This window comes from Bipolaris zeicola, assembly GCF_000523435.1.
Source record: "Bipolaris zeicola 26-R-13 unplaced genomic scaffold scaffold_114, whole genome shotgun sequence".
Classification (NCBI taxonomy): domain Eukaryota; kingdom Fungi; phylum Ascomycota; class Dothideomycetes; order Pleosporales; family Pleosporaceae; genus Bipolaris; species Bipolaris zeicola.
Genome location: NW_006912163.1, coordinates 59,882 through 77,668, shown reverse-complemented (window position 1 = coordinate 77,668; position 17,787 = coordinate 59,882). Strand labels below are relative to the sequence as shown.

Here is a 17,787-nt window from a genome sequence, read left to right as displayed (position 1 = left end):
GTGGGTGGGTGGGTGGCAAGTTTTTTTCTCCACCGCTGCAGCCACATATCCTCACATCACGTTTGGTACAGCACATCAAAAAAAAAGGGAAAGAAAAAAGGTGTCCTCAGGTGATACTGTCATTTTTTTGGTCCAAGTATCTTAGTTTGCCCGCTAATTCCTAGCCCTAGCTGGAACCCCACAAATGAATCAAAACGCCTATTCCATGCCGTCCCACCCAAAACCACCGAGCCGCGAGTGATTTTTTGTCATGTTGATATCGACCTTCTGAAAGGATAAGGAAAAAAAGATGAAATGGTATCGTAACATCGTAAACGCCTATGCAGCAATATGCTTTTGATAGCACAGCTCTCGCTGTTAAAGCTCAAGGTGGCGCATGCTGCAACTTGAAAGTTGTTGCACGGACAATGTAGGCCAAGCTGCTCTCGGAGCTACCGGCCTGCATGAGAAGCATCTATTCAATGTTGGACAAGAAAGCCGACCTCTCGAAGCTCATGCGCCTCTGTCGCTCAGCAGCGCTCATCTCCTTAAGGCTGCCCGGCGGGGTAGCATACTTCGCATTAACCGCAAGAGGAGAGAATATCTTAAGGCCAAGGATTGGTGAATCGTCATGTTTTGTGGCGGTGGGAGAAGATGGCGGGCTGAGAGTGCTAGCCTCTGAGGGCGGAGCTCCGATGCTTGCGTTGCTGGAGATGGAGGATACGGACTGATGACGTCCGCTGTTCTGTCGGTTGGAAAGAAACCCGTGAGCAGGCACGAGGGGCTCTGCGGCAGGTACAGCTGTGACGGTTTTCTTGACGGGAGTGTTGACAGCGAGAAACGACGTGGGGAAGGGGATGTGGTAGGTTGGGCGGGTGGAAGCCATTGCGCCAGGATGGATGCTGATGTTGGGTAGAAAAGTGATTGTTTGTTGGCTTGGGGTGAATGAGGGTTGTAGGTGAGAAGGGTGAATTTGTTGGAGTGTGGTGTTTGTGTGTTGTGGGGGAGTGACCGAGAGGCCGAGGGCAGTCCTTATATGTGAACAGAGGGGTATGCGTAATGGAGGAGTGACAAGACTGGAGTCGTCCGTGGGTAAGGCCGTAGCGCTTGGCAAGCGAGTTCCGCTGAGCCTTGCGTGTGTGTGTGGAATGGGCCCTGTAACTGGCTGGAACGGCTTGGGGATCTACCAAAAGCAACTGAGACGCTTCCAAAGTAGGCGCTTGTGGAGCTAGTGGGCAGCTAGTCTATGGATAACTCCGCTTAGCATAAAAGAGGTGGTTCCGCAGAGGACCTGGGGCCTAGGGTTGCAGCGCGGGATGTTGCAGATGCTTCCGCGCGCTTGAGCTTGGCGGACGAGTTACGCTTGAAGCTGTCAATAGTATTGGTGCGGCAGGCTTCCGGTGAAGACGGCTTCGTTGACAGATAAGACTGCAAACAGATGCGTGTTTCGACTGCGTAAGCCTCTTGTGTGTGCAAGTATGATCGACGGCGAATCTGAGGCTGTTTGTGGAGCTCGACGAGCTTGGCGAGATAGATGCACAGGCAAAAGGGTGTTTCTTGTAAGTTCAGTAGCGTATCACCGCTTGGTGGTGTTGCAGTTTATTGGTTGCAGGACGGTTTTGGGTATGCCGAGACTGGCAAGGCGCGCGTAGTGGTGGCTAGGGCTTGGAAGCAGATGGGCGAGTACCAAGATGGCTTGGCAAGAAGGTTAATTGTTTGACGCGGCGGAGTGGAGATTGGATAGACTACTGTGATTGAGGAAGAAGAAAGGTTGACAATCTTGTCGAGCGCTTGTAAATTAATAGCACAGCAGTCACGGCGATAGGATTTGTCGGAAGCGTCGGTCCAAAGGGCGGTCGCACGGGTGGCGAGTGAATGGTGAGCAGAGATGGACCGACATGGCGGCGGCGGCATGGGCGGGCGGGGGACAGGAGTGGACAGGAGTCGAGGGCATGGTGGAAATGTGCAAAGCTGGGATGCAGGCTGCCGGTGCTTGGTCGGTGGGTGGAGTACAGGAGAGAGCATGATCCACCACGTTGATGTAGCTAGAGTGCTCGGTGGCTAGCACTCGTGGGGGGCGTTTCTGACCAAGCAATGGCTGCATCAGGTAAGAGAATGACGCGACGCCCTCCCGTCGTCGTGGTCGCGCTATAGGCTCCTAGGCTGGTAGGCTCATTTCCTCGACGGCGCAGAGGACAGCAGTAGGCGTGCATACGACACCTCACGTCGTTGGTGCCATGTCATGGTCATTTGCTTTTCATCAGTGAACGTTCCTGGGGGGAGGGGGGGACGTCTAACCAGTCTCGGGCGGCACATGATGCGGGGGTTGCGCATTGCTCGCAGGCGGATCCGCGCCATGCTGTCCGCCTCCACCTCCGGTCATGCTAAGCCGAAGATAGCCTCCAAGTCTCGATACCGCGGCATGGTGGTGGTGGTGGTGGTGGTGTGAAAGACTTGACCACTTGCAGCGTGCGCCATGGCGTGAGATGGAGAAAAAGATGAGAGAGTTCCGGCGGAGCTCAGCAGAGAAAATTCCTCCGAAGATGCGTCTCGCTATCTTATCTCCGCTCCTACTAGTAAGCGACGGCCCCTGCAGACACGACCTTCTACAACAGACATAGGTACGCGCGCTTCAGCTACACCTCACACAGCTACGCCTCATGCCAGAGTACACTACACTCTACATTCGGCGCTTCTAGGCCGTTGTCCGTCCCTGCATCCACCGGCTATATCCCCAGATGTATACCAGCTATCTCTACACGCACCAGCCTCCCCTACTCTCCTTGTAAAGATCTTCGTTAATGCATACATACACCGGCAGCTTACAGTATAGCAGCAACAAACTTCAATACACCTGAAACCCATGCCTGTAACAGCCTACCCGTCTTATCTTGACATCTGTCATCGATCGAGGACTTAGTCCCACAGAGCCAACCACCTGCGCTACAACATACCTCGTGCATCCCAGGCCAGCCACAGCGGCCCACATGTGCCATGGAAATTCACTTTAACTCCATCTTGTTTTTCTTGTGTGTGATGGAGCCTTATGTCCGTCTTAGATGCGACCCTCAACAACTGTCCAGGTGGTGAAATGTAAGCAGAGCCACCTGGACAAGCATACGTCCGGTCGCTCCGCACCAGTAGACGTCGAATCCCTTGGATTCGATTCTGGTGTCTTTGTCGAAAAAGACGTCATTATTCAATGTCACGCATTAGCCATGGCCACCAATCGTGCAGCCAGTCCCAATGCATGACCTCTTGCATGGCCACTCTGAATCCGCCTGCTCTGCCAGGCCTATAATAAGACAATGTATCCAAGGTCTGCATCTTGCCCACCTGCCAAAAACACACTCCCCCTAGCCTGTTTTCACCCTGCAAAGGCAGCCGGCCACCGCGGCGCCAACAGCGGGGGATGCACACCAAGGAATCGTGAAATAAGCGGTGTGACTTAGATCCAATCTGCCCTGTCATGCTGGCCCGTGTGAGCCACCCAACCCCACACTATGCCCGTAGTCCGGTGAAAGAGTGCGGAGTACCAAGACAAAAAACACCACTAGAATATTTCAACAAGCTGGAAGAAGTCTCGGAACATTTTTTCTTTCTTTTCGTTCTAGAACTAGACGAATGCCTCAACACACTTATTTAGTCTATGTCAGAGAAACATCCCGAGTGTAGAGTGAAAGCTTGACCGGAGACTATGTAACTGACTAGATGGCAACACGCATGAACTATTTTCGAGACATCATTGACCATGAAATATCCTCGCACATGGCGGTTGGTATGGCTGTTGCGTCGATACGAGCGAGATTTAGCGCATGGTGGTGGAGCAATGGCGCATTTCTCGCAGCTGAGACAACCAAGAACTCATTGGTCCTCCTCTACTTGCTACAGAATACTTTCAAGTCATCGAATGACATTTTTTAAAAAAAATCAATCAAATGTAAACTTTCTTTTCACGACGTTCCTGGATGATATCATCATCAAACTGTATTTCCCTCTACCCGCACATAGAACACCCACGCCGGCCACAAACGTAGTCTCCATCTTTAATCTTTTGACAGCCGCAACCTTACAAGTCCATCGGCTCACTTGCCACTCCGTGTCCCACATGAAGGACCCACCAAATTTTTTTTAAAGCTGGTTTAAAACGTTCCGGTAAAAGAGTACGTTGCCCGTTTGCGGTATCAAAGTGGGGTCACCTTGAACTAGTCACAATACACCAACATTTCGCAAGCGTTGGCGTCTTTTTTTTCCTTGCCATCGCAAGGAGATAAACCCCCCCCAAAAAGCTTGAACAAACGCTAAAGCATGTGATAATCAGATTCTGATGCCTCGTCCCGGAAGTCTGTGTGTGTGTGCGTGTAGTGCGTCAGTGACGCGTACTTTTGACTAGTAGGGGACGTGGGGTTATTAAGCTTGTGTGCACCGGACAGAGGGGGGATTGGTTGTCCTGGGTTATGCGTTCAAAGCCCTCCCTCCCCTCTTCTATTTACCACACTGAGCGTGCAGACAGCCATTGATAAAAAGATTGGCTAACCTTCTCTCTCACACATCAATGTGTGCTTCTTTGGCCATCGTGTTTTGGTCGATCGTAATACTGATTTCAACCCGGTTTCATTTCACGTTTGTTTCGTTAAGTAATGAATAACTATCACAATCTACTAATGTCCACAGATGGAAACCTGCCAGTCCAATCAATGCAGCTCTGTTAGACATCTGACACTTTTTTTGAACCCAAAGGTCTAAGAATTGAGCAACGATCATCAAGGCAGGTTACAGCACCTATGTAGTAGTTGCGCAGAGCCCATTTGTTGGCGCTCCAAATCACTAGGGCCTTGGCACTGGCCGTTCAGAAGGTCTTCCGATGCCTACTAGTCGTCACCACTCTTGCTTTTTTTTCCTATTGCTGTCTGGTAAACGTACCCCGCATCCAAATCTATTGTTGCAGTGAGGACCAAGATATGTACTCAGAATGATCTACGCCAAGTCGGACGTGTTCGTGATCTTGGTCTTGGTCTTGGGCGCTTTTGGTACTGTTTTTTTTGCTTGTTTTCCAATCAAGAGAAACGCCGTTGAGTAGGAGTAGTCCCTTTACGAAGGTATTGCAAATTCATCCTGAATACGGATGTATACAATTTTCAAAGCGACCGCGATGAGAAGGTTAAGTGTGTTGATGCGAAACTTATGTCTTTATTCGTCTCCTCTCTTCACTTCTACGCTGTCATGCTTCTCATCAAGTTCATCTCTTCGCAAGTTGTCATATCATCTCAATCCATACGAATCTTTTGCTTCCAGTTCGTTTAATCCCTAATGGCTGTTTAGACCCCGATTTCTCGGCTTATGTTTAGTCAGTCTATGCCTCAAGACATGATCTTCTTGTATTCGAATTTGGCTGCATTTTGGCATTCAAATTGATAACCTTTTTCCCAATCGCATATATTAATCTCCTAACAGATGTCTTTTCTCTCTCACAGTCAATCCAATTATTGCAAACTCGCAACACTGTACCCCCGAAGCAGTCATCTCTCACTGTCATGTCACTTTCCACTGGTGTCCTACCATATGAATTCCTGCTGAGGGATTTCAGTCGCCTTCCAGAAAGCTTTAGAACCTCATGGATATCAAGCCGTTACCGTATCGAGTAATCAGTCTTCTTCTCCCCTCACTGAGACCTTCAGATCCCAACAACACCATTCACTTCACCATGCAAACGCAGCACTGCATCATGCAAGAAGCTCGGCCTTGGCCTTGGCTTGTGCTTGAAAAATCCGCACATAAAGACCACTTACCTGCTATCCCCTCTACACTCTCCCCTCTATCTTCTTCTCACTAATATCCCACACTCCCTCTGGCCAAACCACCAACTCCGGTGGTCTTGCCTCAGATTACCACTTCACAAGATGGACGCCACTGAGCTCGCAGGTAAGCGTGACACACCCAACAAGACTTTGATCAGTTCTCACAGCAGCAGCCGTCCAAAAACTTCTCAAAGAAATTCGCATCTACGCCACCCAAGGTCCCGCCAATGCGAACGATCCAGGTAAGTCTAAACCAGCCACCTTCAGTGGCTCCACATGCTCAGTACTGACACCCAAAGACGCATTCGACGAGATCCGTAAAGCCCGATTCGGCAAAGCCCTCCCATACGAAGAAAGCCAGGATGTAATCCTCGATCCCACCAAAGTACCATCCTCCTCCACTCCTCATCAGAAAATCCTCACAACTAACCACACAACCAGAAGCTTCCCTTCCTCCCCACCGAGATCCTCAGCGAAATCACGTCGCACACCGCGCCCTCGGACCTCTCCAATCTGCGTCAAACCAGCAAGCGCTTCCGCTTCGCCACCAAATCGCTCTTCGGTAAGCGCCTCGTCAACTCCCGCACCATATACCCCACCTACTCGAGCCTGTCCTCCTTCCTGGCCTTGCTCCTTGTCGACCCCTCCTACCCCCACCTCGTCCGCACCCTTTCGTTGGTAAGCGAGCACGCGGCGCCCAACGCCTACGGCTACGACTGGGCATGGGAGGAGCTCCAGAACCGAGAGCAAACGGGTCCGACTACGCGTGTAGACCGTGTCATCAAGCAGAGCATCGAGATGCGACATGAGCGGTGGTGTACGAGCAGTGCGGCATTCGTGTTCGGAGGCGGTTATAGAGATATGTTGAGTAAGCTACCCTTACCCCCCGTCACTCCATTCTTCCATTCTTCCCATTCTTTTTTTTCGTTTGTCTGCGTTGAAGCATTGTGTTGTTTTTTGTACATGTGTGTGTGTGTATCGGGTAACTCATTACAATACCCACCCACCAGCCATCTTGTTCAAACGCCTACCTGCACTCCAAACGATTCGCCTGCGCAAACTGTCTCTCGGTGAGAACATTCCTGGACCAGACGGCATCGAGTTTCTCCAAGGAGCGCTCCAGGACTTGTCGTTTTACCGCTCAGGACTGCCGGTCAATCGCGTCCTTTATCAAGAGTGGCAATATGACATGGTCTATCAATGCATCACGACGCTCATCGATGAGTACGGCGACGAGTACATCTGGGACGGGGCAGGACCCCAAGCAGATTGCAAGACAGATGCTTTGGCTGCGGTCAAGCGGGCCAAGAGCAAGGCTGTTGTTGTCAAGATGAAGAGGGGTGTTGTTGAAGAGATCGATGAGGATTCCGACGACGAGATGTCTGACGAGGGGGATTCTGACGAAGAGATGTTTGATGAGGAGGATGATAACTGAGGTGAGCACTGGTGCTCTTTATTAGTAACGTTGATTGACTTTCCCGAACTCCCCGATTTGAGGGTGTGAGACTGAGGTTTGGGCTGCTACTGGGTCGATTGTACGATGTTTGAGACGTTGTGGATTGTCCTTGATGGACTGAGATTGCGATTTGAGAGGAGATACCCGCGAAGGTGGAGGATGATGATGAAGATGGACGCATGGTAATGGATGAGAGAGAGAGAGGCCAGTTACCAGTAGTAACCCCACGACAACGACGACGACGATTTCAACAAAATGACACATACAACGGAACGACACATACAACAGAAACGACACATATACCAAAAACCACATAGCGGAACGCAATGTCATGACGTATACATTCAAATCTTCTTTCTTTCTTTCTCTTTGCGTGATAAATATGTACACATCTTCATTCACCCCTCCCCAAACACAAACATCCTCCAATTCTTCCCAAGCCGTGCCACCCCATCTTCCAACGCCCACCCCTTAATCTTGCATATCCTACGCACAATATCTTCAAGCCTTATATCCATTTGCTCGCCTGCAGTATGCAAATCGCTCTCGACAAGCAACATATGATCTGGCACCGTCTTGACCACGTCCACGAAACTTTGTGGCGTCTCCTCATCCATCTTATCGGAGAGATTAATCGCAGTACTGAAACTAGCAAAGATTTGCGCAGGGATAGCGGGGTTGAGGTATTGTTTGAAATTGGAGACGTTGCCCGAGTAAGAATGGAGACAGATTCGTGGGGGGTAAGGTTTTGCTTGTCCTTCTGTCCCCATATCACTCGTTCCCTCTGCGTCTGCTTCAATTGCAGCTTCGGCAGCTGGATGGTCTACACCACGTTTCTTACGCTCCCGCTTACTCAGTACCTGCTTCTCATGTCCCTTCCAGAGCTCAGATAGCACTTCCAACACCAGTCCGTGGGCTTGGACTCCGTGCACGCTGACTCCCCGGTTCATTTCCGCTGCGAGTTGGAGTTGCAGTTTGAAAATCTTCTTCTGGTGCGAGGGACTCGCGCGGAAGGGCGTTAGACGGCGTCCTTCGCGCCCGCCGGGAGTCAGGCTGCTGTCGCGTTTGCACCAGAGATCGTGATTTCCCGTCCAGGACTCGGGGATGCGGAAGGAGCGGTCTAGTCCAATTTCGCCGACAAGAGCATAGGGGTATTGCTGTAGCTGGTGGCGGGTGTTGGATAAGAATGTGCTAAAGGGAGTGGGGTCGGGGAGGGAGAGGTAGGTTTGGATGTCTTCTTCGCTGGGGTTTTCGCGGGAGGGATGTAGGGCTGTTTTGTAGTGTGCAATTTTGGCTTCTCCGGTGAGGTTTCCTTGCTCCTTGAGACTATTATCTGGGTCGATATCTGACGTGAGGTACATTTGGTGTGAAAACCACGGGTGCCAGCCGAAACATGGTACGATGCATTCTTCTCCTGACCATTGGGAGGGATCTGCAGATCTGATGGTGTGCTTATCCGCTGTAGCAGTGACAAGATCTTGGTCTTCGGCTCTTGTTGCCATGACTGTGAGTACTCGCGCTTTCATATCTTGTATTGTTTCGATGCTGGACATGGTATCGGTTGGATGGCAATGCGCATCGTAGACACCCAGATGCCATGGAAAGTTTTCTTCATTCCCATCGTTCGTCATCATTGTATTCAACATAATATACCTTGTTAAATCCTCCGTTTTTAAAACTGTATCTAATGTTTGGGTTACAGGTTTGAAATGGGGTCTTGAGTATGACGTAGATGTGAGGCTGGTCGGAGAAGCCTTTTTCCGCTTCCCGTCATCAAAGGGCCTTCTACGCTGCGTGGGTCGTTGGGGTATCCATACCAGTCAACGCGGAATTTACTTCCACATAATCCAAAAAAAGCAAAACAGGGTAGGTATAAAATGTCAATACTCGACATGTCTTGCATTTGGACTACCCAAAAACTATGCTATGTACAACAAAAGGGGATGCTATTTTACATGGCGTCCGCCTTATTCGCTTCATTACAACTAGTCCTTGTCACCCATCTGACAAGGCGTCTCGCATGCCAACAAGACGCAACAAGGAAAAAGAAAAAAGAAAAAGAAAAATACAGACGCAGACGCATATACCCCATTGCACCTTGTTTCTCCCACCGGACAATTAGGGAAAAAGAAAATGCGATGCAGACTTGTATAGGCCGTGGTTGGTGTGAAATAGCAAAACAAAGCAAAGAAAGGAAACCTCACCAATTGATGGAGAAACCCCAAGAAATCAACGCCATAGCTATGCCAACTTTATGGATCTCAGGAGTAAAACGACTTAATGGAAGGAGCACGGGAATGCAGGCGGCTAGGAAAACGGAGGGGGTGCGAATACGTGGGAAGCCGTTGCTTGGATGACGAGGCTGATGCATGTAGGAGGGCGTAGTTGGCTTTGGAACTGCGCTTGGGCAAAATAATATCAGTCACCAGCTGAGGACTGTGTCTAGTATGATACAAGGGTGTGAAGGAGTGTGGAGAATATAGAGGCGGTGGCGGTCAAGGCACTACCTTGCTACACGGTGGATCAACCTAGGCAAGCATGTTAGTGATAAAGGGAACGATGATGATGATGGTCAGGCAAGAAGTCATGTACCTTAGGGTGCTAATAGCAAATGTGGCAATCCACGCAATGAGGGCAATGAAGAGCGTGGCCGTCAGGCCCTTTTGTCTCTCACAGATGCTCATTCTGTAAGGGCAAGCATTTTCGCTGCCGGATTCAACGCATGCCCATTTCTCATCAGTGAGGGCCTGAAAAGCTAAACTAAGGTTGGCAGACTCGAAGACGATAAAGGCCAGGTCGAGAAAGATCAACGACATTTTGGCATTGTGTGAACGCAGTCCGAGGGGTTTCGACGTGTACTCGTCGTAGGTGATGTAGAGCGTGTAGATGATTGCTACAATGTCGACAAGGATGGCCATCCATGTCGACGAGTTGTTGCTGCATCCATTGTTGTCGGAGTGACGGTAGATGGAGGCTGCTAGAGAGAGGGCGAGGGTGGAAAAGATGAGCACAAAGGCACGGATCACGGCAGGGACCATGGGATGGTTCATCACGGTGTTGTGGAAACGAACAAGGGCGCGCCTTCTTTTCTCTGATGTAAAGAGCCAGAAGCCCTTGATCTGTTCCTTGGGCGCACTCTCGCCAATGGGCTCCCACTTTTGCTCGAGGTCGGGCATGTTTTCCCTCATCCAATCGTCGTCTACAATCTGGCCGCGTGACGAGATGGGGCGGTCGAGGTTGGAGCCCTGGGTGAACTGTTTCCACTTGGGAGCACTGTCGCTAACGGGGGTACCAAGGGTGACGGGAGCGCCTTCGCGGACATGGTCAAACTTGCGACCCGGGACGTTTGACTTTGGCGTTGGACAGAAGTTGTGGGTTGCATGGCGGACCGTGGTGGGCGTCCTCGGCAGGAGGAAAGAGGTGGCATCGGCATCGTCCTCGTCTTCGGCAGACTGGACCCAAGGAGGCAGTGAGCGTACAGCACGCTGGCGTTCCCTGTTCTCCGCGCTCGCGGTCAGGCTTCGGTTCGAGGACGCCAGGGTGCGCGGAGTGCTGGAGATGGAGTACGACTGGCTCTTCCGGGCGGGGCCTCCGTCGTGGCTGTCCTTGGAGACGCCCGAGACGGCGCTGATGCGGGACTGGGGGCGCTGGAAAGAGTGCGGGTGCGAGTGCAGCGACGAGGACGAGGGCGGCGGGATGGGCGAGGGCAGCAGCCTGTTTGGTTGTGCTGGGGCGGGCGTCGGAGTGGGAGTGGTGGAGGCAGCCGAGGACAAGGGCGAGGGCGAGGGCGAGGACGAGGTCATGGCCGGGGCGTTGGAAGAGGCATTTGGACTGGAGACGTGGGCGCTCCCCTGGGCGGCAGCCACGTCTGGGCGAAGCAAGGCGGCCGCGTCCGTGAGGCCAACGGGGTCGATGTCATTGTTGTCCGTCTTGGTGGGCTCGCCCATGGGCGTGCTGGTCATGCTTGTCGGAGGATGTGAGGGGCGTCCTCGTCGCACCAGCGGTTCCCTTGAACAAGGCGCCCGTCCCTGATGTCAGATGTTGCGCCCAAGCAAGATTCGAAGGGGGGTGGTTGGAAGCTTGGCGCCAACGCAGCGCGGCTGAGGAGCAGTTAGGTGGGAGCAAAGTAAACAAGACGCGCACACAGCATCGTCCGGCAGGGCGGCGGTCTGGCGAGGCGGGCGGGCGCAGCAGACAGCGCAGACAGGTCAGACAGGCCAGGCGGCGCAGGTGCTGTGTGTTGAGCGTTGGAGCGGTGCCGTCAAAGTGTGGGTGGTGGAGCGTTGCGAGGTCCGTTCACCCAAAGGCCTAAAGGTTGGCTGCATCTGGGAGATTGCTTGTCGGCCGATCCTCTGCTTGCCACCCACCCGCCTGCAGCCTCGAAAGCGTCCCCATAATTCACTGGCCCTGTACATACACCTCCGACTGGACTTGGTTTTTTTTCTACCTCTCTCTCTAGTACTACTCGACTCTAGCATGCACTGCCAGCGCCTGCACAGCCTGCTCTGCACAGCCACAGGGCCGCTCTGTCGCCACAATGTGCTGGCTGGGCCGTCGTGGTCGCAGGTTTTAATAACCTGACGTAGGCTCACCTGCATCTGCGCCATTGTGTGCTGACATCCATGCTGCATCCGACTACTTGCATATTTACATACTGACGTAGTAGTCCCATCGGCTTACACGCTACTTCGGCTTACCTAATCCGCCCTCCCTCTGCGCCAATACCACCCACTCCCCGCACCCACCACCAAAACCCCTCTCACGATGCGTCTCTTCCTGCTGCCCATCTCCACCCGTCGCTCCCTCATCTACTGCGAGAAGCTGCACGAAAAGGCCCCAAAGGATCGCTCCCTCTATGACAAAATCACCCTCAAGGCGAGCGAGACGTGGGTGGCTTGGGAAAAGGATCAAAAAGCCGTGTGGGACTGGAAGCGCAAAGTGACCTTTTACGGCAACCAGGCATTGACGCGCATCCCCTACGAAGAATGGGGCCTCAAGACCATTCCCGCCCTCACCGCCAAGCGGAGGCAGGAAATCCTCGACGGCAAGGCAAAATACGAAGTCCTCTTCCCAGGAAAATATCTGCCCCAGGAGAGGGTCCCCAGCCTGCTTGAGAAGCTGGCCAAGGAGAGGCAGCACATGCACCGCACCAAACTCATCTGGAGCGTTGTCATCATGCCCTTCACCGCCCCTTTTATGCTCGTCCCCATCATTCCCAATCTGCCCTTTTTCTACGTCCTCTACAGGGCCTGGTCGCATTGGAAAGCCCTCGGTGGTGCACGACACCTCGAGTTCCTTCTCAAGCACAATCTCCCCAAACCTAATCCGTCATGGACCCTGGATGAACTCTACACCGCCGGACTCATGTACCCCACCCGTGCCCTTTCCCGCGCCGCACCCCGCCCAACCCCGCAACAGGCCCAACAAGTGGCCGCCGTGGTCCACCAGCAGACCAACAATGAGACCGAAGACGTCATGGTTCTGCAGCGCTGGAACGGCAAGCTCATTGCTGAGCAGTTCAATCTGCCAGACATGGAGGTCGAGATTGAGCGCGCAGTCAGCCAGGTAGAAAAGGCAATCAAGTCAAAGGAAGAGCGCATGGAGGAAAAGATCGAGCAGGAAAAGGCTGCTGGCAGCAATGGCACTCGAGCCAAGGATACCCTACCCAAGGAAATTCTTGAAAAGATCCACGACAAGGCCGAAGACGTCGCTGAAAATGCCAAAGTTGGTATGAACAAGGTCCACTAATTTTGAACATGCTTGGACGAAGATGATGTTTAATTACCACGAAACGAGACATGTAACATATCGCGCTGCGCGTTGGGAGGAATTTTGATGTACTATACCACACATAGAAGGATCACCACATCTGTACGAGTAGATGCTCTGCGAAAGAAATACAAAAAAACGGTCGTTACGAGCTTGTGATCCTGGGGTGATGCACCGGTACAGGACTTCAGGCTTACCTACAAGTCTCCATCACAGCTCACTCTTGTCTCCCCGAAGCTGGTCCAATTTCTCCTTCTCCCAAACAGCCGGTCCATCATCCCCATACAGTGGATCCTTCTTTAACCATTCTACACGGCCCACCGCTTCTACTTTACCTTCCTCGCCCTCTTTTCCATAGCACATATCCCAGCTACACCCCTTTGGATAGCTCCCCACCATGGTGAACCCTCCATCTACATCCTCCACTAGCCGATGTCCAACTCCAGCCGGCACAAGCACAGCATCTCCCGCGCTTACTTCGGCTTCTATCTTGCCAGGATTAGATTCTCCTCCGAATAGTAGCTGTGCACGCCCAGAAAAAATACACAGAAACTCATGCGTTGTCGAGTGGTAGTGTGTCGTCGAGTACATTGTGTAGCGCCACTGGGGGGAAAGACCGTTGCGAGGGACATGGGCTTCTAGAGTCGAAGGAGAAGTTGATGGAGGAAAAGCCGAATGGTAGATTATAAGCGGGTGGCCGCGTGGTGTTGTGTTTGGAATTAGGGCATGAGAGGGAATGTAGTGTGCGCTTATGCGCAGGGCAGACAGCGGTGTGAGGTGTAAAGAAGGCATTTTTTTTCTTGGCTTCTTTTTCGTAAAAAGCTTACTTGGTTTAGTTTTACACCTTTGTACGATCCTCGGAGGTTTTTTATCAGATTAGGAAAGTAATATAGGATTGAGATTGAGGGATGTACCCTGGAGATGATACAAATTCATGATCGCGGAAATACGTCATCGGGCAGGGAATAGAATTGATGGATGGGATGCTTAAGTGCAAATGACTGATTCCCCATCCCTACAAGATTGATTGTAAATCATCCAATTCAAAATACCCAACAATGGCCATTGGCATCTATCCACCTTTGAAAAATGTTTAGCATCTTTGAAATTTGCCACCCGCAGGAGTTGCTCCGTCTGTCACCGAAAACAAGGGTAAAAGCCGTGGCAATAGGATCTCTCAAATTCACAGTCACAGAGTCTTATACGGTGAAACTTCTGACATCGCTATCGACAGCATCTGTCCTATGCTCTACTGATAGTAAAGGTACTTGGACAACATTGTACTGAGCTAGATTGGCCAGCCAACAGCATTTCTCCAAAGACCCTCTCTTGCGACTACCCTGCATATGCACGAGTAGGCGTGAGAGTATCCATTGCCCAAGAGTGGCCCATCAATCTGTCTGGGTATAAAATTTTGGTGGCTATGGGCTGAACGAAGGCGGGTCTCGGTGTACAGCTAGGCTACGTGAGCGGGACCCTTGCGGGCGCCAAGCCTCCCAGCCTAGCTCGGTGCTGCCTGAACAACTCAAGCACGCTGAAGTGACTCTCAAGACGTCGCCGCCTCCTACTCCCTTCTGGCACCTTCGTCTTGCACCTTTCTCCCTTCTCCTCACTTTGTGTCGACGGGAAGTGCATACACTCCACTTCAAGACGGAAGCCGAGCGCTCGGTATCTCTGGGACTCCCCACCGGCCGCCCATCACTCCCCTCCACTCCGCCCTCTCCACACATAACTACCTTTACTCTCGCAACCACCTTCACTCCACCAAGAGTTATAAACATCTCCGCGACTGCGGCTGTTTGTTTCATAATACGCTTGTCTGCGACACAGCGGTACCGGTCCCAAGAAGCTCCTCACGCGCAAGTCGCCCCCGACGAGTGCCCCAGAGCACGCGACGTTACACTCCAATATGGCCTCTTCTATGCCACCCGTCCCTGCAAAGGACGATGTTAACGCTACGTAAGTACCTTTGCATACTTGATACGTTCCTTGTACCTTTTCCATATACTTGTGCAAGACGCCGCGGCGAAGCCCGGATATCCTGTAGCAAGACCACTCACGACCAGTCGAACTATATCATGCTCAGCCCTCAAATTACGCGATTCGCTTTTACGAGAGCTACTGGATGGGGGTATCCAAAGCAATAATCATTCCTCATATCTCAATATTTACGTCATAGCTGAATTGGGACTATTTACTGATGATTCACAGGTGGAAATATCTCGAAGCCGGCGTTGACAAGATCATGACCAACCTACGCGAGGGCGTCGATATGAAGACATACATGGGACTCTACACGGCGATCCACAACTTCTGTACCGCCCAGAAGGCTGTGGCGGGCTCTTCATTCCACGCCGCTAACAACCGCGGAGGTGCTCATCTGCTCGGAGAGGACCTCTACCAGCACCTGATTGAATATCTCAAGGCACACCTTGCACAAGTACAGGCAGCATCACGGCAGCATGTTGATGAAGCGCTCCTCCATTTCTATATCAAAGAGTGGAATCGGTACACAACCGCCGGACAATACAATAACCATCTATTCCGCTACTTGAATCGCCATTGGGTGAAGCGCGAGATGGACGAAGGTAAGAAAAACATCTATGACATCTACACCCTGCATTTGGTTCGCTGGAAGGAGGATATGTTCACTGGCAGTCAAGAGAGCGTTATGCGGTCAGTGCTCAAGCTTGTTGAGAAGCAGCGAAACGGTGAGACTATCGAACAGTCGCAAATCAAGTCAGTCGTAGATTCGTTCGTTTCGTTGGGTTTGGACGAGGCGGACAGTTCCAAGTCAACGTTGGACGTTTACAAGGAGTACTTTGAGAAGCCTTTCCTACAGGCCACAGCAGAATACTACGACAACGAGTCCAAGCAATTCCTTGCAGAGAACAGCGTGGTAGAATACATGAAGAAGGCAGAGATTCGCCTGGAAGAAGAGAAGGAGCGCGTTCCCCTGTACCTGCTCAACGAGATAATGTCTCCGTTGATGCGAACATGTGAACAATCGCTCATCACCAACCACTCCCAAGCCCTCCGCGAAGAATTTCAGATTCTCCTCGATCATGACAAGGAAGAGGACCTTGGCCGGATGTACAAGTTGCTTGCCCGTGTTCCCGAGGGCCTTGATCCCCTACGTCTGCGATTCGAAAACCACGTCCGTAAGGCGGGCTTGGCTGCCGTTGACAAGATTGCGCAAGACGGCGAAAACATTGAGCCCAAGGTATATGTCGAGGCACTCCTTGAGGTTCACACTCAATACCAAGCGCTCGTCAACAAGGCCTTTAATGGAGAGTCTGAGTTTGTACGATCGCTGGATAATGCTTGCCGTGAGTTCGTGAACCGAAACAAGATCTGCAAGTCGGGCTCCAACAAGTCACCTGAGCTTCTCGCAAAGTACACCGATACACTGCTGAAGCGCTCCAACACCAAGATGAGCGAAGAGGATGACATGGAGAAGCTCCTTACGCAGATTATGACTGTCTTCAAGTATATTGAAGACAAGGATGTGTTCCAGAAGTTCTACTCGCGCATGTTGGCCAAGCGTCTGGTCCAGACGACATCCGCATCCGACGATGCCGAGACCAGCATGATTTCCAAGTTGAAGGAGGCCTGTGGTTTCGAATATACCAACAAGCTGCAGCGCATGTTCCAGGACATGCAGATTTCCAAGGATTTGAACACTGCTTTCAAAGAGTGGCAGGCTAACAACCTGGATGAGGCGGATATTAAGACCAACGTCGATGCATCATACCACATTCTTGGCACTGGCTTCTGGCCGCTGAACCCACCCACTACACCATTTACTCCCCCACAACTCATTGTTCAGACTTATGACCGTTTCTCCCGCTTCTACAACCACAAGCACCAGGGCCGTAAGCTTACATGGTTATGGCAGTTGTGCAAGGGAGAGGTCAAGGCCAACTACTGCAAGGTTGCAAACTTGAAGACCTCGCCAACCTTCCAGGTCTCAACGTACCAGATGGCAATCATGTTGCTGTTCAATGACAGCGACACCGTCACGTACGATGAAATTGCCGAGTCGACCAAGCTGAACAAGGAGACCTTGGACCCCAGTTTGGGAGTATTCATCAAGGCCAAGGTTCTTCTTACTCAGCCTGAGAATGCCAAGCACGAGTCTGGTACCGTCTACAAGCTCAACACTGGCTTCAAGACCAAGAAGGTGAAGATGAACTTGAACATTGGTATCAAGTCTGAACAAAAGGCCGAGGCGGAGGACACGCACAAGACAATTGAGGAGGACCGCAAGCTCCTTATTCAGGTATATACCTTCTTGTTTAGTTTTCACATTGAACATTATACTGACGTTGCCACAGTCGGCCATTGTGCGTATCATGAAGTCGCGAAAGAAGATGAAGCACCAGCAGCTCGTGTCTGAGACGATCCAGCAAATCAAGAACCGCTTCATGCCTCGTGTTCCTGACATCAAAAAGTGTATAGATATTCTTTTGGAGAAGGAGTACCTGGAACGTCTGGAGGGCGATGAGCTCGGTTACCTAGCATAAAGCAGCTTCCTGAAAGGCGTAAAGGTAGTATGGCAGGCATTCTTGAGTAATGAGTTATGCGGTTCCATTTTCATGGGTTGGGTGTCCATTCAACATCATTGCGTTTTCCATGATGTTTTATCATTCTGGCGTTTTTGTAAAGGCAAGCAGCAATGGATGGGTGGGTGGTTCTACCTATAGGGTGGTATAGGGTCATAGATGTGGACTTACTGCTATGAGCATGATTGTTTACGCCTTGTCGGTGTGCCTTTTCTGGATG

At 51.5% G+C, this 17,787-nt stretch overlaps 9 protein-coding genes across 9 annotated transcripts; 4 read left to right on the top strand and 5 right to left on the bottom strand.

Annotated features, from left to right (window-relative positions):
• Window positions 1-454: 454 nt before the first annotated feature.
• On the bottom strand, window positions 455-865 carry COCCADRAFT_27585 (uncharacterized protein; the record flags this gene model as incomplete). Its single annotated transcript, XM_007715722.1, has 1 exon — window positions 455-865. The coding sequence occupies one exon, from the start codon at window positions 863-865 to the stop codon at window positions 455-457; it is 411 nt and encodes a 136-aa protein (XP_007713912.1).
• Window positions 866-5,879: 5,014 nt separating this feature from the next.
• Window positions 5,880-7,212, top strand: COCCADRAFT_38197 (uncharacterized protein; the record flags this gene model as incomplete). The annotated part of the gene is made up of 5 exons (XM_007715746.1): window positions 5,880-5,901; window positions 5,951-6,019; window positions 6,077-6,162; window positions 6,219-6,645; window positions 6,788-7,212. The coding sequence occupies 5 exons, from the start codon at window positions 5,880-5,882 to the stop codon at window positions 7,210-7,212; spliced, it is 1,029 nt and encodes a 342-aa protein (XP_007713936.1).
• A 419-nt stretch (window positions 7,213-7,631) lies between these two features.
• On the bottom strand, window positions 7,632-8,867 carry COCCADRAFT_100401 (uncharacterized protein; the record flags this gene model as incomplete). The annotated part of the gene is made up of 1 exon (XM_007715745.1): window positions 7,632-8,867. The coding sequence occupies one exon, from the start codon at window positions 8,865-8,867 to the stop codon at window positions 7,632-7,634; it is 1,236 nt and encodes a 411-aa protein (XP_007713935.1).
• Window positions 8,868-9,125: 258 nt separating this feature from the next.
• Window positions 9,126-9,590, top strand: COCCADRAFT_100452 (uncharacterized protein; the record flags this gene model as incomplete). The annotated part of the gene is made up of 1 exon (XM_007715744.1): window positions 9,126-9,590. One exon carries the CDS (start codon window positions 9,126-9,128, stop codon window positions 9,588-9,590), a length of 465 nt encoding a protein of 154 aa, XP_007713934.1.
• Window positions 9,591-9,736: 146 nt separating this feature from the next.
• COCCADRAFT_38195 (uncharacterized protein) lies at window positions 9,737-11,195 on the bottom strand (the record flags this gene model as incomplete). The annotated part of the gene is made up of 2 exons (XM_007715743.1): window positions 9,737-9,761; window positions 9,826-11,195. 2 exons carry the CDS (start codon window positions 11,193-11,195, stop codon window positions 9,737-9,739), a joined length of 1,395 nt encoding a protein of 464 aa, XP_007713933.1.
• An 802-nt stretch (window positions 11,196-11,997) lies between these two features.
• Window positions 11,998-12,981, top strand: COCCADRAFT_100435 (uncharacterized protein; the record flags this gene model as incomplete). The annotated part of the gene is made up of 1 exon (XM_007715742.1): window positions 11,998-12,981. One exon carries the CDS (start codon window positions 11,998-12,000, stop codon window positions 12,979-12,981), a length of 984 nt encoding a protein of 327 aa, XP_007713932.1.
• A 231-nt stretch (window positions 12,982-13,212) lies between these two features.
• Window positions 13,213-13,794, bottom strand: COCCADRAFT_100432 (uncharacterized protein; the record flags this gene model as incomplete). The annotated part of the gene is made up of 1 exon (XM_007715741.1): window positions 13,213-13,794. One exon carries the CDS (start codon window positions 13,792-13,794, stop codon window positions 13,213-13,215), a length of 582 nt encoding a protein of 193 aa, XP_007713931.1.
• A 629-nt stretch (window positions 13,795-14,423) lies between these two features.
• COCCADRAFT_100431 (uncharacterized protein) lies at window positions 14,424-14,840 on the bottom strand (the record flags this gene model as incomplete). The annotated part of the gene is made up of 1 exon (XM_007715740.1): window positions 14,424-14,840. A coding segment is annotated over one exon (417 nt), but the record flags the coding sequence as incomplete, so codon positions are not given.
• A 71-nt stretch (window positions 14,841-14,911) lies between these two features.
• COCCADRAFT_6402 (uncharacterized protein) lies at window positions 14,912-17,528 on the top strand (the record flags this gene model as incomplete). Its single annotated transcript, XM_007715717.1, has 3 exons — window positions 14,912-14,961; window positions 15,214-17,284; window positions 17,340-17,528. 3 exons carry the CDS (start codon window positions 14,912-14,914, stop codon window positions 17,526-17,528), a joined length of 2,310 nt encoding a protein of 769 aa, XP_007713907.1.
• Window positions 17,529-17,787: the final 259 nt, after the last annotated feature.